The sequence below is a fragment of the Manacus candei genome, unplaced genomic scaffold (assembly GCF_025592945.1).
Source record: "Manacus candei isolate 608988 ecotype Guabito, Panama unplaced genomic scaffold, ASM2559294v1 h1tg000048l, whole genome shotgun sequence".
Classification (NCBI taxonomy): domain Eukaryota; kingdom Metazoa; phylum Chordata; class Aves; order Passeriformes; family Pipridae; genus Manacus; species Manacus candei.
This window is the reverse complement of record NW_026138096.1, coordinates 15,867,454-15,895,000: the sequence shown is the minus strand read 5'-3', so window position 1 is coordinate 15,895,000 and position 27,547 is coordinate 15,867,454. Positions and strand designations below refer to the sequence as shown.

At 54.5% G+C, this 27,547-nt stretch overlaps 2 protein-coding genes across 29 annotated transcripts in view; both read left to right on the top strand.

Annotated features, from left to right (window-relative positions):
- Window positions 1–20,363, top strand: part of DYSF (dysferlin) — a 96,472-nt gene extending 76,109 nt beyond the window's left edge. The window contains exons 50-56 of the mRNA XM_051798115.1: window positions 682–777; window positions 1,910–2,051; window positions 8,126–8,225; window positions 8,944–9,122; window positions 10,057–10,166; window positions 11,265–11,412; window positions 19,972–20,363. Of these exons, the coding sequence (XP_051654075.1) occupies window positions 682–777; window positions 1,910–2,051; window positions 8,126–8,225; window positions 8,944–9,122; window positions 10,057–10,166; window positions 11,265–11,412; window positions 19,972–20,010 (814 nt within the window). The 3' untranslated portion in view covers window positions 20,011–20,363. The remainder of the gene's footprint in view (window positions 1–681; window positions 778–1,909; window positions 2,052–8,125; window positions 8,226–8,943; window positions 9,123–10,056; window positions 10,167–11,264; window positions 11,413–19,971) is intronic.
- An 896-nt stretch (window positions 20,364–21,259) lies between these two features.
- LOC127475927 (uncharacterized) lies at window positions 21,260–25,937 on the top strand. 28 transcript variants are annotated; one of them, XM_051798125.1, is made up of 4 exons: window positions 21,260–21,753; window positions 22,054–22,203; window positions 22,254–22,353; window positions 22,454–25,937. In XM_051798125.1, the coding sequence occupies exons 1-4, from the start codon at window positions 21,680–21,682 to the stop codon at window positions 23,924–23,926; spliced, it is 1,797 nt and encodes a 598-aa protein (XP_051654085.1). In that variant the 5' UTR covers window positions 21,260–21,679; the 3' UTR covers window positions 23,927–25,937. The 28 variants fall into 28 exon arrangements, with proteins under 28 accessions (XP_051654085.1, XP_051654082.1, XP_051654086.1 ...); XM_051798122.1 differs by adding an exon at window positions 21,804–21,828 and having other exon boundaries at window positions 22,129–22,353; XM_051798126.1 differs by having other exon boundaries at window positions 21,260–21,828; window positions 22,129–22,203.
- Window positions 25,938–27,547: the final 1,610 nt, after the last annotated feature.

The following is a 27,547-nucleotide window of genomic DNA, read 5'->3' as shown; positions in this document are numbered from 1 at the left end:
TTCACCTTCCCATGTGGGATCGTCCCCAGGGGGGGTGGGATTCACCTTCCCATGTGGGATCATTCCCAGGGATTGATGGCTCATGGCAGGACTGGCTGCCTGGGTGGGAAGGGACTGAGATTCCCATGTAGGATCATTCCCAGGGAATGATGGCTCATGGCAGGACCAGCTGCCTGAGTGGGAAGGGACTGAGTTTCCCATATGGGATCATCCCCAGGGAATGAGGGCTCGTGGCAGGACCGGCTGCCCAGGTTGGGTGGGATTCACCTTCCCATATGGGATCATCTCCAGGGAATGAGAGCTCGGGGCAGGACTGGCTGCCTGGGTGGGATGGGATTCACCTTCCCATGTGAGATTGTCCCTAGGGAATGATGGCTCATGACCAGCTGCCCGAGTGGGATGGGCCTGAGGTTCCCATGTGGGATCATCCCCAGGGAATGACAGCTCGTGGCAGGACTGGCTGCCCGAGTGGGATGGGCCTGAGTTTTCCATGTGGGATCATCCCCAGGGAATGATGGCTGGTGGCAGGATCGGCTGCCCGAGTGGGATGGAATGGAGGTTCCCATATGGGATCATTCCCAGGGAATGATGGCTCATGGCAGGACTGGCTGCCCGGGTGGGAAGGGACTGAGGTTCCCAGCTGCTCATGCCGGCTGTCCCCGGGTTCTCCGGGTTCTCCAGGTTCTACCTGCGCTGCATCATCTGGAACACCAGGGACGTGATCCTGGACGACCTGAGCATCACCGGGGAGAAGATGAGCGACATCTACGTCAAAGGGTCAGTCCTCCCGCCCCGGGGAGCCCGGAGCAGGAACAGCGGGAAAGGGGGAAAACGGGGCTTGGAGCAACATGGCGGGGGTGGGCATGGATCCTGCTGGGATGGACGTGGATCCTGCTGGGATGGACGTGGATCCTGCTGGGATGGACGTGGATCCTGCTGGGATGAACCATCACACCTCTCCAGGGACGGATCCATCTCTTTGCATGGATGGATCCACCCTCTCCATGGATAGATCCACCCTCTCCATGGATAGATCCACCCTCTCCATGGATGGATCCTCCTCTCTCCATGGATGGATCCAAACTTCTCCAATGATGGATCCTCCTCTCTCCATGGATGGATCCAAACCTCTCCAATGATGGATCCTCCTCTCTCCATGGATGGATCCAAACTTCTCCATGAAGGGATCCAAATCTCTCCATGGATGAATCCACCCCTCTTCAATGATGGGTCCACCTCTCTCCATGGATGGATCCACCCTCTCCATGGATGGATGGATCCAAACTTCTCCATGAAGGGATCCAAATCTCTCCATGGATGGATCCAAACCTCTCCAATGATGGATCCGTCTCTCTCCATAAATAGATCCAAACCTCTATAGCTATGGATCCACCCCTCTCCAGCTATGGATCCACCCTCTCCATGGATGGATCCACCCCTCTCCAGACATGGATCCATCCTCTCCCTGGATGGATCCAGACCTCTCCATGTATGGATCCACCTGTCTCCAGCTATGGATCCACCCCTCTCCATGGATGGATCCGAACCTCTCCATGGATGGATCCGAACCTCTCCATGGATGGACCCAAACCTCTCCATGGATGGATCCAAACCTCTCCATGGGCAGATCCATTTTTTTGGAAGGCACGTTCCCACTGGGCTCATTTTCCTTTGGATCTCTTGGATGCTCCCATGACAGTATGGACACGTAGAGACCTAAGAGTGGGGAGCACCTTGGTAACCCTGGAAAGGGAAGTAAAAACTCCAGCAGCTGCAGAACTCAGCTGGGAAAAAGGAATCCCAGCAGGGATGAGGAACATCCCCTTTCCCACTCGTGTCCTCTGCTCCGGGAATTCCCGAATCCTCGGCGTGTTCCCGGTTTTCCACGGGCTCTGTCTGTGCTTTGCAGGTGGCTGGTGGGGCACGAGGAGAACAAGCAGAAGACAGACGTGCACTACAGGTCCATGGGGGGAGAGGGCAACTTCAACTGGAGGTTCGTCTTCCCCTTCGACTACCTGCCGGCCGAGCAGATGTGCCACGTGGCGAAGAAGGTGAGCGGCCTGCAGGGAGGAATCCTGCCTTCTCCCGGGAATTCTGGGCTGGAATTGGCGTCTGGGACCTTCACAGCCGGAGCTGTGCAAGGCTCAGCTTTGCCATGGTGTCGTTTGAACCGGGGAATGGGTGTGAAGGATCCACGTTGGCGGGGTCAGGGCTAGAGGTGGGTTTGTGGGAGGGGTTTGGAGAGGGGGATCCGCCCAGGAGAGACCCCTCTGGGCTGGGCAAGGATGGGTGTTGGTGCAGTGGTGGCCAAGTGCTCTCCAGGTGAACTTCCCCCATCCCAGCCAATCCCCCATCCCAGCCACTCCAATCCTCATCCCAACCACTCCAATCCTCATCCCAACCACTCCAATCCCCATCCCAGCCACTCCAATCCCCCATCCCAACCACTCCAACCCCCCATCCCAACCACTCCAATCCCCCATCCCAGCCACCCCAATCCCCCATCCCAGCCAATCCCCCATCCCAGCCACTCCAATCCCCCATCCCAGCCACTCCAATCCCCCATCCAGCCACTCCAATCCCCATCCCAACCACTCCAATCCCCATCCCAACCACTCCAATCCTCATCCCAACCACTCCAGTCCCCCATCCCAACCACTCCAACCCCCCATCCCAATCACTCCAATCCCCATCCCAGCCACTCCAACCCCCCATCCCAGCCACTCCAATCCCCATCCCAACCACTCCAATCCCCATCCCAGCCACTCCAATCCCCCATCCCAGCCAATCCCCCATCCCAGCCACTCCAATCCCCATCCCAGCCAATCCCCCATCCCAGCCACTCCAATCCCCCATCCCAGCCACTCCAATCCCCCATCCCAGCCACTCCAATCCCCATCCCAACCACTCCAATCCCCATCCCAGCCAATCCCCCATCCCAGCCACTCCAATCCCCCATCCCAGCCACTCCAATCCCCCATCCCAGCCACTCCAATCTCCCATCCCAGCCACTCCAATCCCCATCCCAGCCAATCCCCCATCCCAGCCACTCCAATCCCCCATCCCAGCCACTCCAATCCCCCATCCCAGCCACTCCAATCCTCCATCCCAACCACTCCGACCCCCCATCCCAACCACTCCAATCCTCCATCCCAACCACTCCAACCCCCCATCCCAACCACTCCAATCCCCATCCCAGCCACTCCAATCCCCCATCCCAGCCACTCCAATCCCCCATCCCAGCCACTCCAATCCCCCATCCCAGCCACTCCAATCCCCCATCCCAGCCACTCCAATCCCCCATCCCAGCCACTCCAATCCTCATCCCAGCCACTCCAATCCCCCATCCCAACCACTCCAACCCCCCATCCCAACCACTCCAATCCCCATCCCAACCACTCCAATCCCCCATCCCAGCCACTCCAATCCCCCATCCCAGCCAATCCCCCATCCCAGCCACTCCAATCCCCATCCCAGCCACTCCAATCCTCCATCCCAACCACTCCAATCCCCATCCCAGCCACTCCAATCCCCCATCCCAACCACTCCAATCCCCATCCCAGCCACTCCAATCCTCCATCCCAACCACTCCAACCTCCCATCCCAGCCACTCCTATCCCCATCTCAGGCAATCCCCCATCCCAGCCACTCCAATCCTCCATCCCAGCCACTCCAATCCCCCATCCCAACCACTCCAATCCCCATCCCAGCCACTCCAATCCCCATCCCAGCCACTCCAATCCCCCATCCCAACCACTCCAACCCCCCATCCCAGCCACTCCAATCCCCCATCCCAGCCACTCCAACCCCCCATCCCAGCCACTCCCCAACTCCCAGAGGGGCCTCTCCAGGCAGACAGGAATCCCAGCCGTGCCCATTTCACGCCTCACGTTCAACAGATCCCGGGAACGGCGCGTTCCACATCCAATTATCCCCCTCTGGAAAAGCCAAGCCCTCCCCCTATAAACCCTTTAAGCAAATCCATCCCACTGTGCTGGGATTTGCTTCCCCTCCCAGCACATGGCTCCGAAAATAAACAGCTTGTAAAAGGCCCCTGGCAAGGCAGGACTAATGAAGGCAGAGCCGGGGTTGTGTCCGGGGGCCTGGGTTTGATCTCCCCGGGTGCTGTTTGAACTCCCCCTTCATTAAAAGGGCTGCTGGAAAAGCCCCTGGTTGGAAATGCGGGCCCTGGAAGTTGGAATTTAAATCAAAACCGCCCCCGGGGCGAAGGGGGAGCTGCTCAAAGGCACCTGCACCCGGCTGGGGTTGGATCTCCCAGGGGTTCCCAACCTCTCCCCGCTGTTGGGATGGAAGGAGGGAGCAGGAATCGTGGAATCACGGGATGGTTTGGGTGGGAAGGGGCCTGAAGGATCCCCTCATTCCACAGCCCTGCCATTGGAGTGGGGAATTCAACCCGTCCCTGTCACCACGGCCTGTGTTCCCTTTTAGGGATTCATGGAATCATGGAATGCTTTGGGTGGGAAGGGACCACAAAGCCCATCCAGAGCCACCCCCTGCCCTGGGCAGGGACACCTTCCACCAGCCCAGGGTGCTCCAGCCTGGCCTTGGACACTCCCAGGGATCCAGGGGCAGCCACAGCTTCTCTGGGAATTCCATCCCAGCCCCTCCCCACCCTCACAGGGAAGAATTCCTCCCCAATATCCCACTCAAATCTCTGTTTTTCCAGTTTGAAGCCATTCCCTGTGTCCTGACCCTCCATCCCTTGTCCCAGGTCCCTCTCCAGCTCTCCAAGTGTCCCTAAGATTTGATGATCCAACCATCCCCCAGCCCTGACCGTGTCCCCAAGTGCCACATCCACAGGGCTGTTAAATCCCACAGGGATGGGGATCCACCCCTGCCAGGGCTGGACAACCCTTCCCAGGAGGGAGTTTTCCCAAAATCCCACCTAAACCTGAAGTTTCAGCTTTAGATCCCCGGGGCTGAGCCTGGCAGGTCCCAGCCCTTGCAGGGCTGTCAGGTGGTCCTGGCACAGCCCCCAGGGCAATCCCAGCTCGGCTGGATGGGAACCTCTGGGCACAGGGAGGGCTCAGCCCCCACATCCCGCGGGCACCGGGGGCTGGGAAAGGCTGGAATTGGTTGGGAACGTTCAGCTGCACAGCAGCAGCCGAGTGCAGCTGTCAGGGCTGAGCTCAGGAGGGTCTTTAGGGCAGGAAAGGGTTGGCAGGGAATGTCAGAGCAGATGGAATGGGCTGGGGCCGTGTCCGGGTCTGGGACCATCGTGGCCAGAAGGATATGGAGGGGCTGGAGAGTGTGCAGGGAAGGGAAGGGAGCTGGGAAGGGGCTGGAGCAGCAGGAGGGGCTGAGGGAGCTGGGGGGGCTCAGCCTGGAGAAAAGGAGGCTCAGGGGGGACCTTCTGGATCCCTAAAATTCCCTGGAATGAGGTTGGAGCCAGGGGGGATTGGGTTCTACTCCCAGGGAACAAGGGACAGGAGGAGAGGGAACGGCCTCCAGCTGTGCCAGGGGAGGCTCAGGTTGGACATCAGGAGGAATTTCCTGCTGGAAAGGGTGGTCAGGCCTTGGCAGGGGCTGCCCAGGGAGGTTTGGAGTGCCCAGCCCTGGAGGTGTCCCAGGGAGGCCTGGCCGTGGCACTCAGTGCTCTGGGCTGGGGGACAAGGTGGGGATGGGGCACAGGGGGGGGGATCCATGGGCTGGGAGGGCTTTTCCAGCCTCAGGGGTCCTGGGAGCTCCAGGGAGAGTCTCCTGCCTGTCCAGCTGCTCCGGGATGAGGGACCTGCTGCTCTCCCACATGCCCAGGCTGAAGCAGGACCAGATTGCTGGGTGCAACCCCCCTGGGGCCTCCTGTCCTCCCAAAAATCCAGGTCTCTCCTTACTCTGTATCCCGTAGCACAAAAGCAGCCCAGCAGAAATGCAGCCCTGTCAACACTTTCCCGGGAACAGGATTGGGTTTTTCCCTCCTCCCCTCTGCCTTATTCACATCCCCCAGCCTCCCCTCTCCCCCCTCCTGACTGCAGAACAACCCCCAAACAAACAATAATTCCAGCCCCTTCCTCTGCCCAGGGCTGGGAAATCAATCTCTGGCCGTGGGTTTTGTTTTTCTGGGGGATTTTAGAGCTCGGTTTGACCCCGGAGTGAATTTTACATTTAACTGCAGAGTGAATTTTCCGCCGCCTCCAAAGGGACCCGTCGACCTCCCCCAGCCTGGAATTGTCCCTTTCCACCCTGCCCTTCCCCCAGCCCTGCCTCTCCCTGTCCCCTCTTCCCAGGGCTCTGGGCAGGACAGTTTTGTCCCCAGCCAAACTCCATTTACGGGGTTTTCCACAACAAAAAGGGTCCGGGCTGTAGGGATGGTGCCGGTGTGGGATGTGCTCCCAGTTGCCCCCTGGAAGGGGTGGGATCCCCCTGGAGTGACCCTTGGTCAGGCAGGAGGTTGTTCTGAGGGGTGGGAACAGTGCTGGGATGAAGGGGGTGCAGGGAGGATCCAACGGGGCCACAGTGGGGGGTTTGTTCCCTTTGAGGGTGGACAAATCCTTGGATCTTGCAGTGGGAAGGAGGGAAGGTGGAAAGCCAAGTCCTGTGGGTTTGGCAGCAGTTCCTTGGTGAGTCATGGAATGGTTTGGGTGGGAAGGGACCTTAAAGATCATCTCATTCCACCCTTGCCATGGGCAGGGACACCTTCCTCTCTCCCAGGCTGCTCCAACCTGGCCTTGGACACTTCCAGGGCTCCAGGGGCAGTTTGGTCCAAGCTTCCCCTTGTTCCCGTGGGAAGTGTCCCTGCCCATGGCAGGGGTTGGAATGAAATGGTCTTTAAGGTCCTTCCCACCCAACCCATTCCAGGATTCTGGAGCCCCTCTGCTCTGGAGCCAGGCTGGGAGAGCTGGGGGGGTTCCCCTGGAGAAGAGAAGGCTCCAGGGAGAGCTGAGAGCCCCTGGCAGGGCCTGAAGGGGCTCCAGGAGAGCTGGAGAGGGACTGGGGACAAGGGAGGGAGGGACAGGAATGTCATCAGCACAGGGGGAGAGAGGGAGCTTTTCATCGGCTTCATTTCGCGTTTCTGGGTTATAAAATATTTAAAGCCCGGGAATAAAACGCTCCAGTGCAAAATTCCTGGCCCGTTTTCCCAGAGCCAGGCAGGGAAGGGAGCTCCAGTGAAACCCAACCAGCCAGGGGGAGCTCTGGAAGGGAAACCAGTTCCAGGGGGATTTAAGCTCCCACAGCCTCCCAGCTGGAATATTTGTGTTCTCCTGGAGTGGGACACGTTTTCCCCCCTTTCTTATTTAATCTTGGCCCGTGGAATGAATCCGAGTTGTGGATTTATGGGGTCAGGGATAATGCTGGAGGTTCCTGGGTTTAGTTAAATCTGCTCCTTTCTGACACTTCCCCGGTGCAGGAGCGTGGAAGGAGGAATTGCCACCAGGATACCCCTGGGAGGGGGGGTCAGGAGTCCCAGCCTGACTCTGCCTCCTCTTTGCAGGACCAGGGATGACAAACCCTCGCTCTGGGAGTGCTTTGGGCTCTCTCCTTCTGTCCTGATGCTCCTTTTTGGGTATCAGGAGGGATTTCCTCCTGGAAAGGGTGGTCAGGCCTTGGCAGGGGCTGCCCAGGGACTGGGGACAAGGGGTGGAGGGACAGGACACAGGGAATGGCTTCCCACTGCCAGAGGGCAGGGATAGGTGGGATATTGGGAAGGAATTGCTGTCTGTGAGGGTGGGGAGGCCCTGGCACAGGTTGGGCAGAGAAGCTGTGGCTGCCCCTGGATCCCTGGAAGTGTCCAAGGCCAGGTTGGAGCAACCTGGGACAGTGGAAGGTGTCCCTGGGTAGGACTGAGTGGGATTTAAGGTCCCTTCTGACATGAACAATTCCATAATTCCATGTTTCTGACAGCTCTGAGTATCCAAAGGATAAATATTGTCAGTAAATTAAGGGATGAACTGGTGATAACTCCCCTTCCAGAGGCATCCTGGCTTTCCCACTGAGCATCCAAGAGCTGCCCAGAGCCAGAGGTCTTGTGGCTCCAGCCCTGCAGAGCCAGGGCAGGACACACCAGGAGTGCCAGGATTTCCATGGGAAGACGGGAACCACTCCCTCTGCCCACTTCCTCTGACAATCCTTTTGTTTCCCCTGGTTTTCTCTCCTGGTGGGACTTTAGGAGCATTTCTGGAGCTTGGACAAGACAGAAAACAAGATCCCACCCCAGCTGATCCTCCAGATCTGGGACAACGACAAGTTCTCCTTCGACGACTATTTGGGTGAGCTGGGGGAGGTTTTTGGCTCCATCCCTCCCGGGGCAGCAGGAAGGGAAAAAATCCTGGAAAATGGTGCCTGGAAAAGCTGGGGCTGCCCCTGGATCCCTGGAAGTGTCCAAGGCCAGGTTGGACGGGGCTTGGAGCAACCTGGGATAGGGGAAGGTGTCCCTGCCCAGGGCAGGGGGTGGGACTGGGTGGGATTTAAGGTCCCTTCCCACCCAACCCATTCCAGGATTCTGGAGCCCCTCTGCTCTGGAGCCAGGCTGGGAGAGCTGGGGGGGTTCCCCTGGAGAAGAGAAGGCTCCAGGGAGAGCTGAGAGCCCCTGGCAGGGCCTGAAGGGGCTCCAGGAGAGCTGGAGAGGGACTGGGGACAAGGGAGGGAGGGACAGCACACAGGGAATGGCTTCCCAGTGCCAGAGGGCAGGGATAGATGGGATATTGGGTGGGAATTCCTGGCTGGGAGGATTGGGAGGCCCTGGAATGAGTTTCCCAGAGAAGCTGTGGTTGTCCCTGGATCCCTGGAAGTGTCCAAGGCCAGGTTGGACAGGGCTTGGAGCAACCTGTTCTAGAGGAGGTTGTGGTTTGGAGCTGGGGGGGGTCTGGGTGGCCCAAACTCCCTGAGATCAGGAAGGTGCCACAAGGAAAGAGCCCTCAGGGAAAGAGGCCACGTTTCAAGGACCTTTACACTGAGCTGTCCCACCTGTGACATTCCTCCTTCCAGGCTCCATCCAGATGGATCTCAACAGGATGCCCAAACCTGCCAAGACGGCCGAGAAGTGCTCCCTGGAGCTGGTGGACGACACCCTGTCCTCCAGCCACTTCGTGTCCCTCTTTGAGCAGAAAACTGTCAAGGGCTGGTGGCCCTGTGGGGCTGAGCAGGACCACAAGAAGATCCTGGCGGTGAGGAGGCTCCTCCTCGTGTTCCCATGGGATTCACTCCAAATCCCCATCCCTGGAGGTGCCCAAGGCCAGGCTGGACGGGGCTTGGAGCAGCCTGGGCTGGTGGGAGGTGTCCCTGCCCGTGGCAGGGGGTGGGACTCCACATCTGCATGGTCTGGAATGGGATGATCCTTCAGGTCCTTCCCACCCTGAACCATTCCAGGATTTTCCCTGGAAGCTCTGAGGAGGGAGGTGTCCGGGCCGAGCACCCGCGGGATGTCACGGTTGGGGCACCAAATGAAGTTTGGGGCTGTGAATTTTCCCTGGATGTTTGCCAGCCCCGTGCAAATTCCTCAGGAGGAATCCCTTGGTTTGTGGGGGTTTTTTTTTTGGCTGTGGATTTTGGAATGTGCCACCGAACCTGACTCTGTGTCAGGCCTGTTCCCGATGATCTCGTGTCACGGGAAGCACCAGGGAAAGGCTCCAGCTGTCCCAGTGACACGTGGAAATGTGTCCTGTCCGAGGGTTTGGTGGTGCTTCCATCCAGGTTAAGGAGTCCAGGCTGTGAATGGAGTCATTCCACAAAAAAAAAGCCCTCCTGAGGTGGGTTCAGGGAAATCAGGAATCAGGGAATCAGGAAAGGCTGGACTCAGTGCCGTGGTCTGACTGGCAAGGTGGTGATCGGTCACAGGTTGGACTCGACGATCCTGGAGGTCTTTTCCAACCTCAGTGGTTCTGTAGTTTCCCCAAACTTGGGTGTCAGTGACATTTGGGATCTCCTGGAGGATCCCCCGTGGTCCGTTGAGGGATCTCTGGACTCTCCCTGGTTTCCTCATGGGTGTTTTCTGGGCTTTGCTCCAAGTGGATTTTCTTCCCCCAATCCATGTTTTCCACCCATTTCTCACCCCTGCCCTCTATTTTGGGGTTCTGAGTGTGTTTTGTTCATCCCCCCCAGGGCAAACTGGAGATGACTCTGGAGATCGTGGCGGAGCAGGAGCACGAGGAGCGCCCGGCTGGGATGGGGAGGGACGAGCCCAACATGAACCCCAGGCTGGAGGAACCCAAGTGAGCCCATCCCGAGGGGAAAATCAACCCCTGGGGCATGGAGAGCTCGGGGAGCAACTGGGAATTTGGGGGGCCCAGTTGGAGGGGACTGGGATTGTACTGGGGTGGGCTCTGTTCTCAACTGGAGTGGGAAGGGAGACAGGCCAGGGGAATGGGAGCCTGGTCTGGAGCACCAGGGAGGACCTGGTGGGACATTCCCAGAGGGATGGAGGAGCTGGGACAGTCCAAGTGGGATGGGAAGCTGGTTTGGACCACCAAGAGGGACATTGGTGGGACATTCCCAGAGGGATGGAGGAGCTGGGACAGTCCAAGGGGGTCAGGAGGGTGATCTGGACCATCAAGGAGGAGTTGGTGGAACATTCTCAGAGGGATAGAGGAGCTGGAACAGTCCAGGTGGGATGGGAAGCTGGTCTGGACCACCAAGAGGGACATTGGTGGGACATTCCCAGAGGGATGGAGGGACTGGGACAGTCCAGGGGGGTCAGGAGGGTGATCTGGACCATCAAGGAGGATGTTGGTGGGACATTCCCAGAGAGATGGAGGAGCTGGGACAGTCCAAGTGGGATGGGAAGCTGGTTTGGACCACCAAGAGGGACATTGGTGGGACATTCCCAAAGGGATGAAGGAGCTGGGACAGTCCAGGAGGGATGAGAAGCTGGTTTGAACCACCAAGGAGGATATTGGTAGGACATTCCCAAAGGGATGGAGGAGCTGAGACTGTTCACGGGGGTCAGGAGGGTGATCTGGACCACCAAGGAGGACTTGGTGGAACGTTCTCAGAGGGATAGAGGAGCTGGGACAGTCCAGGAGGGATGGGAAGCTGTTCTGGAGCACCAGGGAGGATATTGGTGGGACATTCCCAGAGGGATGGAGGAGCTGGGACGGTCCAAGTGGGATGGGAAGCTGGTTTGGACCTCCAAGAGGGACATTGGTGGGACATTCCCAGGGGTCCAGGAGGGATGTGAGTCTGGTTTGGACCACCAAGAGGGACATGAGTGGTTCATTCCCAGAGGGATGTGGGTTTTCAGGCCCCACTGCTGGGACTGGGGATCCAGGAGGGTGAGGCTCCGAAGTGACCTGAACTTTTCCCGGCTCCAGGCGCCCGGAAACCTCCTTCCTGTGGTTCACCTCCCCCTACAAGACCCTCAAGTACATCCTGTGGAGGAGGTACAAGTGGATGCTGGTCCTGCTCATCCTCCTCTTCATCCTGCTGCTCTTCCTGGGGATCTTCATCTACTCCTTCCCAGTACGGAGCGGGCTGGGCAAGGCTGGGAGAGATCCCTCGGGATGGGGGGGATGGTTCCAGGGCAGGGGGCTGGAAAAATCCAGGGCTGCTCCCTGAGGAACAGCCTGGGGGATCGTGGGGGTCAAAAGGGGGTTTGGTTTGGGGTCATTCCTGAGAAGGACTTGGAGGGGCTGGAGCGTGTCCAGGGAAGGAGCTGGGAAGGGGCTGGAGCAGCAGGAGGGGCTGAGGGAGCTGGGGGGGCTCAGCCTGGAGAAAAGGAGGCTCAGGGGGGACCTTCTGGATCCCTAAAATGCCCTGGAAGGAGGTTGGAGCTGCAGGGATCGGGAATGAGTGACAGGAGACAGAGGGAACGGCCTCCAGCTGTGCCAGGGGAGGCTCAGGTTGGACATGAGGAGGAATTTCCTCCTGGAAAGGGTGGTCAGGCTTGGAAGGGGCTGCCCAGGGAGGGTGTGGAGTCCCCACCCCTGGGGGGATTTCAAATCCCTGTGGATGTGGCACTTGGGGACATGGTCGGGGGTGGCCTGGGCAGTGCTGGGGGAGGGTTGGACTCCATGATCCCAGAGGGCTTTTCCAGCCTCAACCATCCCATTCCAGACTCCTCCTGCAGGTTGAGCCCAAGGTTCTGCCCTCTCTGTGTCCATGTTTCCAATGGGGGTCACTCCTCCATGGGGTCAGTCCCTGAGGAACTGCTCCAGTGGGGGTCCCTTCCCTGGGGTCATTCTTCAGGAACTGCTCCACGTCCCTTCCATGGGATCAGTCCCTCAGGAACTGCTCCAGGTCCCTTTCCAGGGGCTCAGTTCCTCAGGAACTGCTCCAGAGGGGATCCCTTCCATGGGGTCATTCCTTAGGAACTGCTCCAGTGGGGATCTCTTCCATGGGGTCAGTCCTTCAGGAACTGCTCCAGGTCCCTTCCATGGGGTCAGTCCCTGAGGAACTGCTCCAGGGTGGGTCCTTTTCCATGGGGTCAGTCCCTCAAGAAGTGATCCAGGTCCCTTTCCATGGGATCAGTTCTACAGGAACTGCTCCAGGGTGGGTCTCTTCCATGGGGTCATTCCTTAGGAACTGCTCCAGTGGGGATCCCTTCCATGGGATCAGTCCTACAGGAACTGCTCCAGAGGGGATCCCTTTCCATGGGATCAGTCCTACAGGAACTGCTCCAGAGGGGATCCCTTTCCATGGGCTCAGTCCCTCAGGAACTGCTCCAGAGGGGATCTCTTCCATGGGGTCAGTCCTTCAGGAACCGCTCCAGGTCCCTTCCATGGGCTCAGTCCCACAGGAACTGCCCCAGAGGGGATCCCTTCCATAGGGTCATTCCTTAGGAACTGCTCCAGGTCCCTTTCCATGGGGTTATTCCCTCAGGAACTGCTCCAGAGGGGATCCCTTCCATGGGGTCAGTCCCTCAGGAACTGCTCCAGGTCCCTTTCCATGGGCTCAGTCCCTCAGGAACTGCTCCAGGTCCCTTCCATGGGGTCATTCCCTCAGGAGCTGCTCCAGAGGGGATCCATGGGCTCAGCCTAACGATGCTGAGGCTCATTAAAGGTCTCCAGGAGGTTGGAGCAGCTGCTGTTGGGGATCTCCTGAGTCTGGTGGGAGCAGAATTGCCAATCCAAGGATTCTGGGGGGCTGAGCAGTGGGAACAAGCAGAGTCAGGAGTTGTTTAAAGCTGTAGCAGTTCCTGGGATCTGGGGAAGGCCCATCCCGTGCTCTCAGAGCTCGGAGCACGTCCCACAGGGGCTGCAATCGGGGGGAAGGAGGGCTGGCACCTCATTCCTCACCCAGGGGGTTCCTCTGTGCCCCTGGCAGGACCAAATAAATCATGGACAGAGCCCTGAGCTGCCAGTTTGGCTCTGGAGGGATTTCTGCAGCCTCCTCTGTCTCCCCAGCGCTGGGATAATTCCAAGAAGGGCTCTTGGAAGCCTTTCCCTCCTCTCTGGCTGATAAGGAAAAACAACCCCCCTCTTTTTTTTTTCCCCAGCACGTCACAAATTCTGCCACTTTTAGCTGATGGTTTTATTATTTTATGTTTTTATTTATTTATTTAAGTCCAAAGCCTCATTGAGGGAATTTGTAATTTATCCCTGGGAGAGGATGGAAAAGTGAGGGGGGGGAATTTCTCCTCAGGGTTGTGATGGCTTTCAGATGATTGGGATTCATGCAGGGGGGTTGTTCCCATGGAGGAAAAGGGGTTGGAATTAGGTTATGGCTCTGCCCTTTTCTCCATCCTCATATCCATGGGAAGGGCTGGGATCCTTCTGCTGGAGAAACAATCCTGGAGGTGTTAATTAGGAAGAAAAGGGGTTGGAATTAGGTCATGGCTCTGCCCTTTTCTCCATCCTGATATCTATGGGAAGGGCTGGGATCCTCCTGCTGGAGAAACGATCCTGGAGGTGTTAAATTAAGGAGGAAATAATGGTGGAAGTGGAGATTTGGGCACTTGGAGAAATTCCTGGAGATTCCTGGTAGTGGGATGGCCCTGGTTGGTTCCAGACAGTCCCCAAAGCTGCACCATCCCTGCCCTTCCCAACTGGACAAGGGAAAATAGAACTGAGGTCCATGGGATGGGATAAGGGCAGGGGGGGATTCCTTCAGGAACTGCTCCAGGGTGGGTCCCTTTCCATGGGGTCAGTCCCACAGAAACTGCTCCAGGTCCCTTTCCATGGGGTCAGTCCCTCAGGAACAGCTCCAGGTCCCTTTCCATGGGGTCAGTCCTTCAGGAACTGCTCCAGGTCCCTTTCTATGGGGTCTTTCCTCCAGGAACTGCTCCAGGTCCATATTCCATGGGATCAGTCCTTCAGGAACTGCTCCAATGTGGGTCCCTTTCCATGGGGTCATTCCCTCAGGAACTGCTCCAGGGTGGGTCCTTTTCCATGGGGTCATTCCTCCAGGAACTGCTCCAGGTCCCTTTCCACAGGGTCATTCCTTCAGGAACTGCTCCAGGTCCATATTCCATGGGGTCTTTCCTTCAGGAACTGCTCCAGGTCCCTTTCCACGGGGTCATTCCTTCAGGAACTGCTCCAACATGGGTCCTCCACAGGGTCCCAAGTCCCCCCACTGCCCAGACCTGCCCACACCCCCCCCTCACACCCCCCTGCATGTCCAGGAGCAGCAGTGGAGCCTCCCTGACCCCGGCCTGCTCCGTGTTTCCCTGGGATCCGAGCGCTCATTCCAGCGCTGTCCCACAGACCCGGCGTGGGCAGGAGGCAGGAACCCCAAGGCCTATAAATATTGCTTCCCACCCGGCACTCCTCGGGATCTCTCCCTGTTTCCTGGTTAAAGGGCCGGGTCGAGTTTCCCCCCGGGCAGCTTTCGGAGCTATTTTGGAAAAGCGGGGCCGTGGCTCATGGAATTCCTCCGCCTTTGTGTCTTTGGCCCCGTTCCCCGGAATGTTTGAGGGATTGAGTTCCTTCCCCCTTCCATCAGGGACTGAATTTGGGGATGGTTTGCTCCGAAGGATCCCCCAGGCATCCCGACCTTTGGAAGGGATGCCAATCCCTGGTTAAACACGTGGAAAACCGATCCCTCCCCACTTCTGATCCCGGTTTGTGTCCCGGCAGCGCCGCCGGGTCCCGCTGGCCAGCGGGGTTTGCTGCGTTCATCCCTGGAGGGGGGATCTTCCCACTCCACAGGGAATTCTGAGGAATTCCCACTCTGCAGGCAGAGGGGTTTGTGGGCGTCCTGCCCCTCTCATCCCGGGAAAAGCGGTGGGTGATGGGAAGGAAAGCTCAGGGAACCTTGGAATGTTCCCGTGGAAGGGCTCTGTGGTTCCGTCGTCCTCGGGACACAGGGATGGATCACGGGCTGGAATAAAGACCTTCCCATCCCTCCTTTCCTCCTCTTGGATCCTCTCCCAGCTCTCTTTCCCGGGAGAGTTTTGTGCACCCAGTTGTTTTCCAGGCAGGGAACGTGCCGTGGTTTCCCTGGAGGGATCCGGGGCCTCTTAAGGAGACATGGAAAAGTGGGAAAGGGCCTGGAAGTGCTCAGGGATGAAGATGAGGTTTATCAGGATCCATGGAATGCTGGGAGGAGGGCAGGGTGGGAAATCAAGGCCCACATCCATAAGGAACCATCCTTAACCCCACTGCTTCCAGAAGAAGTGGGGAAGAGCCGATTCCAACCGAAAACCCGACTGGTTTTGGGTGGAAAACTGCCCGGAATTGCACATTTCCATCCAAAAAACGGTCTAGTTTTACAAAAACGGGGGAAAATGTTGCAAAGCTGATATTGTGAGGTTCTGAATTTATTCCTGGGCTCTGCCAGGGGACTGCTCTGCTTTAGTTTTCCCTGGAGACTGGCTGGGATGAAGGGCTGTGCAGACCAGGAGCAGCATTCCCTGGAGATTTCCTGAAGGGTTTCCTTGGGTGGTCCTTAAATTTAACTTGCCATCAGGAGCCTCCTGAAACAAGAGGGAAATGAGATCCAGTAGCTGGGGGTTGGAGCTGGAGGAGCTGGTCCAGTGGGAACTGGGGGCTAATTTGTGAGATGAAGGATAATTAACCACTGGAATAACGAGCCAGAGGTTGTGGTGGAGTTGTTGCTGCTGGAGAGGGCCCAGGATGGAGATGGAATGTCTTCCTGCAGGAGGAGCTGGTGCTGCCCCATCCCTGGAAGTGTCCAAGGCCGGGTTGGACGGGGCTTGGAGCAGCCTGGGATAGTGGGAGGTGTCCCTGGGTGGGATTTAAGGTCCCTCCCAACCCAGACCATGCCATGATTCCAGGATACCTTTTCTTCCGGCTTCACATCCAGCCCCAGACGTTCACCCAGCCATTCCCACTCACCCACGGAAGCACTGGATGAAAATTCCATCAAAGGCACTGGACTTTTCCCAACAACCCCCCAGCGAATCCAGAAATGATCCCACTGGGCAGGGGCAGAGGGTGGAACTGGAGCTGAGAGAATCCCAGAATCCCAGACTGGTTTGGGTTGGGAGGGACCTTCAATCCCACCAATCCCAACGTTCCCACGGCTGAGTGGGAATGGCTGAGGGAACACCTTGGGCTGGGTGTGGAGTGTCATGGAGTCATGGAATGGTTTGGGTTGGGAGGGACCTTAAATCCCACCCAGGAACACCCAGGGACACCTTCCACTATCCCAGGCTGCTCCAAGTCCTGTCCAAGCTGGCTGCGACAGAACATCTTAGGGGCTATAAATCCATAATATTTGGGGAATACGCTGAAGGATCTCCCCAAACTGAGGATTATTGGGAAGATCTGAGTGGCTGCCACCACAAAAAAACCCCAGCTGTGCTTCCAGCTGGATGTGACTCCACTTTCAACACCCGGGGAACCCAAATTCAGCCCGGGGCACAAAACTTCTCCCTTCCGGGGCACAACCGGTCAAATCCCAAAATCCAGGAGCGTTTTGGAGGCTGGACTTGGAGGGACAAATGGTGGATAATTAATTCTGAGGGTTTTTTTTGTCACTGGGGGCTTTTTAATGACTTCTGGGAAACTGCCCTGGCTTGATTTATGGCATTGTTAGAAATCCTGGTTGGAAAACCGCTGGAGAAGCTGCTCCACGTTGTAACTCATCAGGATGCTTCTGCTCAGACATTATTTGGTTGGTTTTTAGGGTTATTTTGTGTCTTTTTCCCCCCTCATTCCTCCCCAAATCCTGCCCTGGGATTTGTTTCCAGTTTGGGGTTTTTTCTAGGAGTGGTGGATCATCCTGGGCCGGTTATGGAATGGGAGGAGGTTCTTCCAAAGGGTGCAGGCTGTGGTGGGGGTGGGATCAGAGCTGCTTTAGTTGTGGCTCTTCCCAAATGTCCTCAATGTGCATTTTTGGGGTGTTGTCACTGTGGTTTGACCAGGAGGGTCAACACAGATTATTCCTGATCGTGGCACTGCCACATCTTCTCTCAAGGAAGGAATTCCATGGAAAACAGGCTGTGACACCCCATTTTCCATGTCAATCCTAAAGTTCTCCCTGTACTGGGCACTGCTGAGCCCCCTGGAATTCTGGGTTTGCTCCACGTTGTAATTCCTCAGAATGCTTTTGGTCACATGTTACTTTGATTGGTTTTTAGGGTTTTTTGTGTGTCTTTTCCCCCCTCATTCCTCCCCAAATCCTGCCCTGGGATTTGTTTCCAGTTTGGGTTTTTTCTAGGAGTGGTGGATCATCCCGGGCCAGTTATGGAATGGGAGGAGGGACTTCCAAAGGGTGCAGGCTGTGGTGGGGGTGGGATCAGAGCTGCTTTAGTTGTGGCTCTTCCCAAATGTCCTAAATGTGCATTTTTGGGATTTTGTCACCGTGGTTTGACCAGGGGGGTCAGCACAGATTATTCCTGATCGTGGCACTGCCACATCTTCTCTCAGGGAAGGAATTCCATGGAAAACAGGCTGTGACACCCCATTTTCCATGTCGATCCTAAAGTTCTCCCTGTGCCGGGCACTGCTGAGCCCCCTGGAATTCTGGGTTTGCTCCACATTGTAATTCCTCAGGATGCTTTTGGTCACATGTTACTTTGGTTGGTTTTTAGGGGTTTTTTGTGTCTTTTCCCCCCTCATTCCTCCCCAGATCCTGCCCTGGGATTTGTTTCCAGTTTGGGGTTTATTTTAGGAGTGGTGGATCATCCCATGCCAGTTATGGAATGGGAGGAGGGACTTCCCAAATGTCCTAAATGTGCATTTTTGGGGTGTTGTCACTTGGTTTGACCAGGAGGGTCAACACAGATTATTCCTGATCATGGCACTGGCACATCTTCTCTCAGGGAAGGAATTCCATGGAAAACAGGCTGTGACACCCCATTTTCCATGTCAATCCTAAAGTTCTCCCTGTGCCGGGCACTGCTGAGCCCCCTGGAATTCTGGGTTTGCTCCACGTTGTGATTCCTCAGGATGCTTTTGGTCACATGTTACTTTGGTTGGTTTTTAGGGTTATTTTGTGTCTTTTCCCCCCTCATTCCTCCCCAAATCCTGCCCTGGGATTTGTTTCCAGTTTGGGGTTTATTTTAGGAGTGGTGGATCATCCCGGGCCAGTTATGGAATGGGAGGAAGGACTTCCCAAATGTCCTAAATGTGCATTTTTGGGGTGTTGTCACTTGGTTTGACCAGGAGGGTCAGCACAGATTATTCCTGATCGTGGCACTGCCACATCTTCTCTCAAGGAAGGAATTCCATGGAAAACAGGCTGTGACACCCCATTTTCCATGTCAATCCTAAAGTTCTCCCTGTGCTGGGCACTGCTGAGCCCCCTGGAATTCTGGGGTTGGTTTTGGGCCCCTCACAAGAGAGACATGGAGGGGCTGGAGATTATCCAGGAGCTGGGAAGGGGCTGGAGCATCAGGAGAGGCTGAGGGAGCTGGGGGGGCTCAGCCTGGAGAAAAGGAGGCTCAGGGGGAACCTTCTGGATCCCTAAAATTCCCTGGAAGGAGGTTGGAGCCGGGGGCAATCAGGCTCTGCTGCCAGGGAACAAGGGACAGGAGGAGAGGGAACGGCCTCCAGCTGTGCCAGGGGAGGCTCAGGTTGGATATTGGGGAAAATTCCCTCCTGGAAAGGGTGTTCAGGCCTTGGCAGGGGCTGCCCAGGGGGGTTTGGAGTTCCCATCCCTGGAAGTGTCCAGAAATCCTTTGGATGTGGCACGTGGGGCTGTGTCCGTGATGGGGCCGAGGGGATGTTTGGACTCGATCCTAAAAGTCTTCTCCGACCTCGCCAGGGGTGGTGGAGATCCCAGGAAAGGGGTGTGGGAAGGTCGTGCCTGGGGTGTCCCCTCTCAGCAACACAAACCCACCCACGGAGCAGATCCTGGGCATGGAGACAAAGGCAGGGAACAAAATCCGGAGTGGGAAGTCAATTTGCCTTCCCTGCCTCTGGCAGAGCCTCTGGAGACGCTCCAGGGAGCTGCAGGCTGGGCTTGGGCTTGGAGTTAATGAGGATGGGACAGGGCTGGAGACCCTCCTCTGCTTCCCAGAGTGATTCCAGGCCAGAAAAAATCCTGAGGATTCTCAAGGACCTTTTCCAAAGGGTCCAGCTCAACAGGAAGAGGGGGTGAGGTCACCGGTTTTGGGGGAATGTGGGAAGAAGGAGCTGAGGTCACCAGTTTTGGGGGAATGTGGGAAGAAGGAGCTGTTGGGATGCAATGTCAGGGTTTGGGTGGTGAATCCAACCCCAGGGTTTGTGGGAAGCACTGGAGGGGAAGGAGCAGCGGGATCCAGAGGAGGGGAGGAGGCACAAATGGCTGGAAGTGCCTCCTGCTGGAAGAGCCTCTGGGCTGGTGCTGCTGGGGAGGAGCCAAATCCCTTCCCAGGCTTGGAAAAGCTGGGAATTCTCCTTCAGAGCTGCTGGGAGGAGAAGCCAAAACCCAGGAGAGACTCCTGGTGCTGGGGCTTGTTGGATCATGGGATGGTTGGGCTTGGAAGGGACCTCAGAGGCCCTTTCCCGACCGGGAGCTTCTCCTGGAAACAGGAAAACCACTTCCCCGGGTTTTTTGCCCTCCTGGTTAATGGGAACGGGATTTTTTCCTGCTTGTCCCGGCAGGTTGGGATTGGGAGCTGGGCCATCCCTCTGCCCCGGATAAATCCGTGTCCCATTCCCATTCCATGACTGTTCCCTGTTTCCCTTGCAGAACTACGCTGCCATGAAACTGGTGAAACCCTTCAACTGAGCGGGGCCGGCGCGGGAGCTCCGGGGATTCGGGAATGGGAATTCGGGAACTGGGATTTGGGATTCGGGAAGGACCTGCGGCTCTGCATCCCGGCGGGGGGAGAAGGACCCCCCTGTGCCAGGCCCTGGATGGCTCCCAGGATGGACACACCAATTCCTGGCTGGAGAATCTGCCTGGGAATGTCACGGACCCAACCCTGCCCGGGGAGCTCTCGCTGTGCGTCCTGCTCGGGTGCATTTGCTTGGATTTTAGATTGCTTTATTTTATTTTATTTTATTTTATTTTGTTTTATTTTATTTTATTTTATTTTATTTTATTTTATTTTATTGTGTTTTACTTTATTTTATTTTATTTTATTTTTATTATATTTTTATTTGATTTTATTTTTATTTTATTTTATTTTATTTTATTTTATTTTTACTTTATTTTATTTCATTTTATTTCATTTCATTTTATTTTATTTCATTGTGTTTTATTTTATTTTATTTTACTTTATTTTATTTTAATTATTATTTTATTTTATTTTATTTCATTGTATTTTACTTTATTTTACTTTATTTTATTTAATTTTATTTTACTTTATTTTATTTTAATTATTTTTATTTTATTTCGTTGGGTTTTACTTTATTTTACTTTATTTTATTTTATTTTATTTTACCTTATTTTATTTTATTTGGTTTTACTTGCTTTTGTTTCTGGTTTGTTTTGGTTTGCTTTGGTTTTGCTTTATTTTTATTTTCTCCATTTTATTTTATTTTATTTTATTTGATTTCATTTGATTTTTATTGTATTTTATTTCAGTTTGTTTCGTTTTACTTTCGTTTTATTTTGTTTTGGTTTATTTTTGGTTTTGTTTTACTTTGGTTTGGTTTATTTCACTTTATTTTATTTTTTTATTTTATTTTGGATTTTATTTTGTTTTTATTTTCTTCATTTTATTTTATTTCATTTGATTTCATTTTATTTTGTGTTTTACTTTGGTTTGCTTTGATTTTGTTTTGGTTTATTTCATTTTTATTTTATTTTAGTTTGGTTTGGTTTTGTTTATTTCATTTAAATTTATTTTATTTTTTACTTTATTTTGTTTTTTTTGTTTTGTTTTTACCTTGTTTTATTTCATTGCATTTCAGTTTGGTTTACTTTATTTCATTTTATTTTTTTAATTTTTTTTTTATTTTCTTTATTTTATTTCATTTTACTTTAGTTATATTTTATTTTATTTTTTATTTTATTTTGGGTTTTGTTTGTTTTTATTTTCTTTATTTTCTTTCACTTTATTTCAAATTTTATTTCACTTTATTTTATTTTTTATTTTATTTTCGTTTTGTTTTGATTTTATTTTCTTTATCACATTTTAGTTCATTTTACTTCAGTTCATATTTGACTTAATTATATTTTATTTTATATTTTATTTTGGTTTTGTTCTGTTTTTATTTTCTTTATTTTATTACATTTTACTTCGTTTTATTTTATTTAATTTTATTTTTTAATTTTGTTTTTATTTTCTTTATTTTCTTTCATTTTATTTCATTTTACTTTATTTCATATTATATTTTTTTTCTTTTATTTCCCTTTTTATTTTATTTTCTTTTAATTAATTTCCTTTTAATTAATTTAGTTTTATTTCCTTTTATTTCCTTTTATTATATTTAATTTTAATTCATAAAATATGATTTCCTTTTCCTTTATTTCCTTTTCTTTGACCTCCTTTTCTCATTTCCCGGGGTTGGAATTTCGGGAGAGGTTTCCCCTTGGAATTTCAGGAGAGGTTTCCACCTGGAATTTCGGGAGAGCTTTCCACCCAGAATTTTGGGAGAGGTTTCCAACTGGAATTTTGGGAATGGTTTCCAGCTGGAATTTTGGGAGTGATTTCCAGCTGGAATTTTAGGAGAGCTTTCCACCCAGAATTTTGGGAGAGGTTTCCAGCTGGAATTTCGAGAGAGGTTTCCAGCTGGAATTTTGGGGGATGCTTCCACTCAGAATTTTGGGAGAGGTTTCCAGCTGGAATTTCAGGAGAGCTTTCTACCTGGAATTTTGGGAGAGGTTTCCACCCCGAATTATGGGAGTGGTTTCCACCTGGAATTTTGGGAGTGTTTTCTACCTGGAATTTTGGGAGAGGTTTCCAGCTGGAATTTTGGGAGAGCTTTCCACCCAGAATTTTGGGAGTGGTTTCCACCCGGAATTTCAGGAGAGGTTTCCATCTGGAATTTTGGGAGAGGTTTCCTGATGGAATTTTGGGAGAGGTTTCCACCCAGAATTATGGGAGCGGTTTCCACCTGGAAATTTGGGAGTGTTTTCTACCTGGAATTTTGGGAGAGGTTTCCACCCAGAATTTTGGGAGAAGTTTCCACCCAGAATTTTGGGAGAGGTTTCCACCCCGAATTTTGGGAGAGCTTTCCAGCTGGACTTTTGGGAGAAGTTTCCACTTGGAATTTTGGGAGAGATTTCCTGCTGGGATTTTGGGAGAGGTTTCCACCTGGAATTTCGGGAGCAGTTGGAGTGGAGGGAGGTGCTGCAGGACAGGGGGGCTGAGCTGGATCCATGGAATGCTCTGGGAGCCCTTTGGAGCCGGGTTGGTTGGTCCAACCCCTGTGGATGGTCCTGCCCCTTCCCTGGGACGGGAGGGGACACTCCTGGAGCAGAACTGACCCCGGGGGATGATCCCTACGGAAGATCCTTGTGGCCTCCTGGCCCCCAAATCCCGGGATTCAGGTGGAATCGAACCTGGCTTTGGGAGACACGACCCATTCCAGCCCCCACTCGAGCTCTGACCCCTCCAGGCTCTCCCAGGCCTGGATTTGCTGCCACTGGAATGTCCCCCCTGGAATGTGCAGCCACAGGGAGGGTCCAAGGCTGCTCCCTTGGCTCTGGAATTCTGGGATCACCGGCTGAGCTTCCCAAGCCCGGCCCTGGGGCCGGTTGGGGGGGATTTGGTTGGAGACCCCCGGGCAGGTGGGGTGGAAGTTCCGCGGGTTTGGCTCTGCTGGGGATCCACTTCCAGCAGGAAAAGGAACTTCCCTTGGCCCACCTGCTCTTCCCATTCCCATCCCAGACTCCCCAGATAACCAGGAGAGCTGGATCAGGCCCTGGAATTTCCCTCTGGGAAAGGCTGAGTGGCCGTGGGGGGATTTGCAGGAATCCTGGAATGCTTCAGATTGGAAAGGCACAACTCCAGGCTGTTTCCTTTCCCTTCCCTTTGTTTTCCCCCTTTCTCTGCTCTTTCCCCCCCTCTCCTCCTTTTTCCACCCCTTGGCATCCAGAGCTCACCAAAGGCTGCCATCCTGGCAGGAGTGGGAATTCCAGGCTTTCCCAAATCCAGCCCCTTTCTCCCTCTTTGTCCTTCTCGGAACAGCGTGAAAGAAATTCCTCTGCTCTCCTACCTCCATGTCAGGACCTCTCGAAGGTTTTCCCTGGAAAACATCATCCCATGCTTATGAAAAACATGGATCCAGGGCACTTTAAGTGGATGGAGGAGGCAGAATCCTCTTTGTCCTCCTTTTTTTCCCCCCTTTGGAGCAGATCCGAGGTTGTTCCTCTGCCCGAGGCAAAAAAAAGACAAATAAGATTTGGTGGAAAAGGGGAAAAAATAACCCCCAGGACAAGCAGGAGCTTCACAATCCCCGTGTCACTGGCCAAGGAAAACATGGTGGGAAGAGGCATCTGCTTGCAATGTCCCTGGAAAACAAAGCCTGGATTCATTGTCCTCCTCCAAAGAGAACAGAGGACAATTGGCACCTGTTGGGATGAGTCACCTCCGAGGGCTGGGATGGGCCCATCCCGGGATTTGGAGCTGCCCAGCGGCTCCAAAGGGGGGCACGGAGGGCACTGGGGGGGTTGGAGGTCTCTTCCTTCAGGGCTGGAATGTTGGGAAGATGTTGGACCCTCCACCCCTCCTTTGTCCCTCCAGGGAATGTGAGCAGTTGGAGTCCGAGCCCTCCAGGTCATTCCTTTATTTAGGAGTTGTGCAACTGAGGAAAAGAAAATAGAAATAATAACAATAACAATAACAATAACAATAACAATAATATAATGTTGGGCTGCTTTTACATATTTATTTATTTTCTCCGTGGTTGAATAATCAAGGATTTGAAATTCCCAGGTTTTCTCTGCCAGCACAAGGCCTGAAAACACCCACCTTGTCACGGGACAGCTGAGATTTCCTTCAGCTCCAGCTCCAGAAATCCCAGAAACCCCAAATCTCGTCGGCTGGGATCGTCTCCCTCGTGTCCTGAGCTCAGGAAATCCCACAGGGATATCCCAGGGAGACCTGGAGAACTCCCAGCTGGCTCCTGAGGGATGGGGTTTTGAGAGGATCATTCCCTCCTTCCTGCCTCCCCCACCTCCATCCCAACCTGGAGATGGGGGGATCTGCCCCAGGTGGGTAATTTTGGGCAACTTCCCGAAGAACTGGAGGGGAGGGAATTGGCCCAGGAGCTGGAGGAATTTCGGGGAAGAGGGAGGAGGCGTCTGGGAGAACGAGGACTCCGGGAAGGATGAGATTGGAAGGCTTGGGGTTGTTTAACCCCCCAGGAAAGAGACTCTGGCAGCCCCAAACCGGGAATGAATCCCAAGCAAGGAGGGGAACTGCAGGGAAACCTTGGCATGAGGGGTAAAACAGTGGGAAAAGGGCTCTGGATCCATCCAGGTGTTGGTGCAGCTGGAGCAGCAGTTGAGGTCGGACCCTCCTCCCCGATCCTTCGTGTCCCCAAGGCTCAGGCTCATGGAATCAGGGAATTCCAGAGTGATCCTTCGTGTCCCCAAGGCTCAGGCTCATGGAATCAGGGAATTCCAGAGTGATCCTTCGTGTCCCCAAGGCTCAGGCTCATGGAATCAGGGAATTCCAGAGTGATCCTTCGTGTCCCCAAGGCTCAGGCTCATGGAATCAGGGAATTCCAGAGTGATCCTTCATGTCCCCAAGGCTCAGGCTCATGGAATCAGGGAATTCCAGAGTGATCCTTCATGTCCCCAAGGCTCAGGCTCATGGAATCAGGGAATTCCAGAGTGATCCTTCGTGTCCCCGAGGCTCAGGCTCATGGAATCAGGGAATTCCAGAGTGATCCTTCGTGTCCCCGAGGCTCAGGCTCATGGAATCAGGGAATTCCAGAGTGATCCTTCGTGTCCCCAAGGCTCAGGCTCATGGAATCAGGGAATTCCAGAGTGATCCTTCATGTCCCCAAGGCTCAGGCTCATGGAATCAGGGAATTCCAGAGTGATCCTTCGTGTCCCCAAGGCTCAGGCTCACGGAATCAGGGAATTCCAGAGTGATCCTTCGTGTTCCCAAGGCTCAGGCTCATGGAATCAGGGAATGCCAGAGTGATCCTTCGTGTTCCCAAGGCTCAGGCTCATGGAATCAGGGAATTCCAGAGTGATCCTTCGTGTCCCCAAGGCTCAGGCTCATGGAATCAGGGAATTCCAGAGTGATCCTTCGTGTCCCCAAGGCTCAGGCTCATGGAATCAGGGAATTCCAGAGTGCTTTGGGTGGGAAGGGCCTTGAAGATGATCCAGTGCCAGGGGCAGGGACACCTCCCCCTATCCCAGGTTGCTCCAAGCCCCGTCCAGCCTGGCCTGGGCCACTCCCAGGGATGGGGATTCCACAAGCTCCTTTCCTCCATCCCAAGTGAAATCCGTGGAAAGCCAAACCCCGGATTGGGATGGTTCAGAGGACAAGGGTCCATCCTCTCCTTGCCTTTTTCCTGGCACTGGGAAAACTCCCCTTTGGCGACCTCTGGGCACTTTGGGAACCCACAGCCAGGAATTCCAGGCCCTCACATCCAAGCCTTCCCCCTTCCCAAGGAGGAGCAGAGGCTGGAGAGGCTCCGGAGCAGGAAATCGCTCCTGGAGTGCCGGTGGGTGTACGAGACATGCCAGGCTGCCTCATTCCATGAAATCTGCTTCCCATTAAAGAGCAGCCGGAGCTCTGGAGCCCATTAAATGCTACTTTTCAGTACCAGGCTTTGATTCCAGCTGGTTGTTTTTATGGACGGGGAGCCGGGCGAGGGAAGGGGAATAAAAGTGAGGAAGAAAAAAAAAACGGTGGAAAAAACCCCCTCAGGATTCCAAACACACCTTCCCTGCTCCTCCAGGCCCCCTTTGGAAAAGCCCTCATGGATGGATCAGCCTCTTCATCACCTCGGTGTGATGGAGATTCCAGACTCCCCGGTTGGAATGGGCCTGGTGTGTGCTCTGGGAAATGTGGGATTTGACTTCCCTGGGAATGATGGGCCGGAGCGGGGCCGGGAGCAGGGATGGGGGTCCTGCATCCCAAAGGCCTCAAAACAGGGATAAACGGGGTGAAACGAGTTCAAAGGTCGTTAATTAGGAAGGAATTGTCTGCTCTGAGGGTGGGGAGGGGCTGGGATGGAATTCCCAGAGAAGCTGTGGCTTCCCCTGGATCCCTGGAAGTGTCCGGGGCCGGGTTGGACGGGGCTTGGAGCAACGTGGGAGAGTGGATTTTGGGATTAGAGAGGATCCCTTTGCCCGTGGTGGAAAGGGACCTGTGCCGACCTGGAGTCATGGAATCCTGGAATGGCTTGGGAGGGACCTTAAAGCCCATCCAGTGCCAACCCCTGCCGTGGGCAGGGACACCTTCCCCTATCCCAGGGTGACCATTTCATTCCCAAAATGAAACCTCCCTTCAAAGGAAGCAAAGCAAGGGATGGGAGCTGCTGTTTGCTTCGGGAATAACAGCTCGGTGTCTGTTCCCACTGAATTCCTGCAGGGATTTCTGCCCTTCCAAGGGGAGCAGGTTTCCCTCCCCTCCCTCCAGCAGGGCCCTTGGAAAAGCGGCTCATCCCCTTTTCCAGCCTCTGCGTCTATTTTTAAGCTTCCCAAGGATGAAGACCGGACAAGGAATTCGATCCCAGCTGCGAAGGGAAGCGGGGGGAGAAGGTGCCAAGCAGACTTTGGGCTCGGCTTCAGGCACCAGACCCGCTTCCTAAATGGGTTCCAGACGAGGGGGGACCCACCGGGTTCCACAGCTGGGCCTCCAGATGTGCCACCCACCCCCTCCCTGGGACACTTCCCGGCCTCTCCGTGCTCCCGGGGCCGGGAGGATCCCGGGATTGGAGGTGCTGACGTGAGGGATGGGGGTTGGTGCTCAGGCCTGGCCTCTGGAGAGGTGATATTTTTGGGTGTGGGGAATGTCCCGACAGCTCGTTCCGGGGGAATCAGCGGCAGCTGCTCCCACCAGGATTCCAGAGGGCTTGGCCGGCGTTCCAGAGGGCCAGGTCGGAGAAGGCTGGGGGCAACCTGGGCTGGGGGGATGAAATTCCTGGCTGGGAGGGTGGGGAGGCCCTGGAATGAACTTCCCAGAGGAGCTGTGGCTGCCTTGGGATCCCTGGAATTGTCCAAGGCCAGGTTGGAGCAACCTGGGCCAGTGGAAGGTGTCCCTGCCCATGGCAGGGGGTGGGATGGGATTTGAGGTCCCTCCCAACCCAAACCATTCTGGAATTCCTTGATTCTCGCCTTTCCCAACCTCCCCTGCTGCCAGTGCTGGATGATCCCCATCAATCCCCCTCCTCCCCTGGCTCTGGGGTGT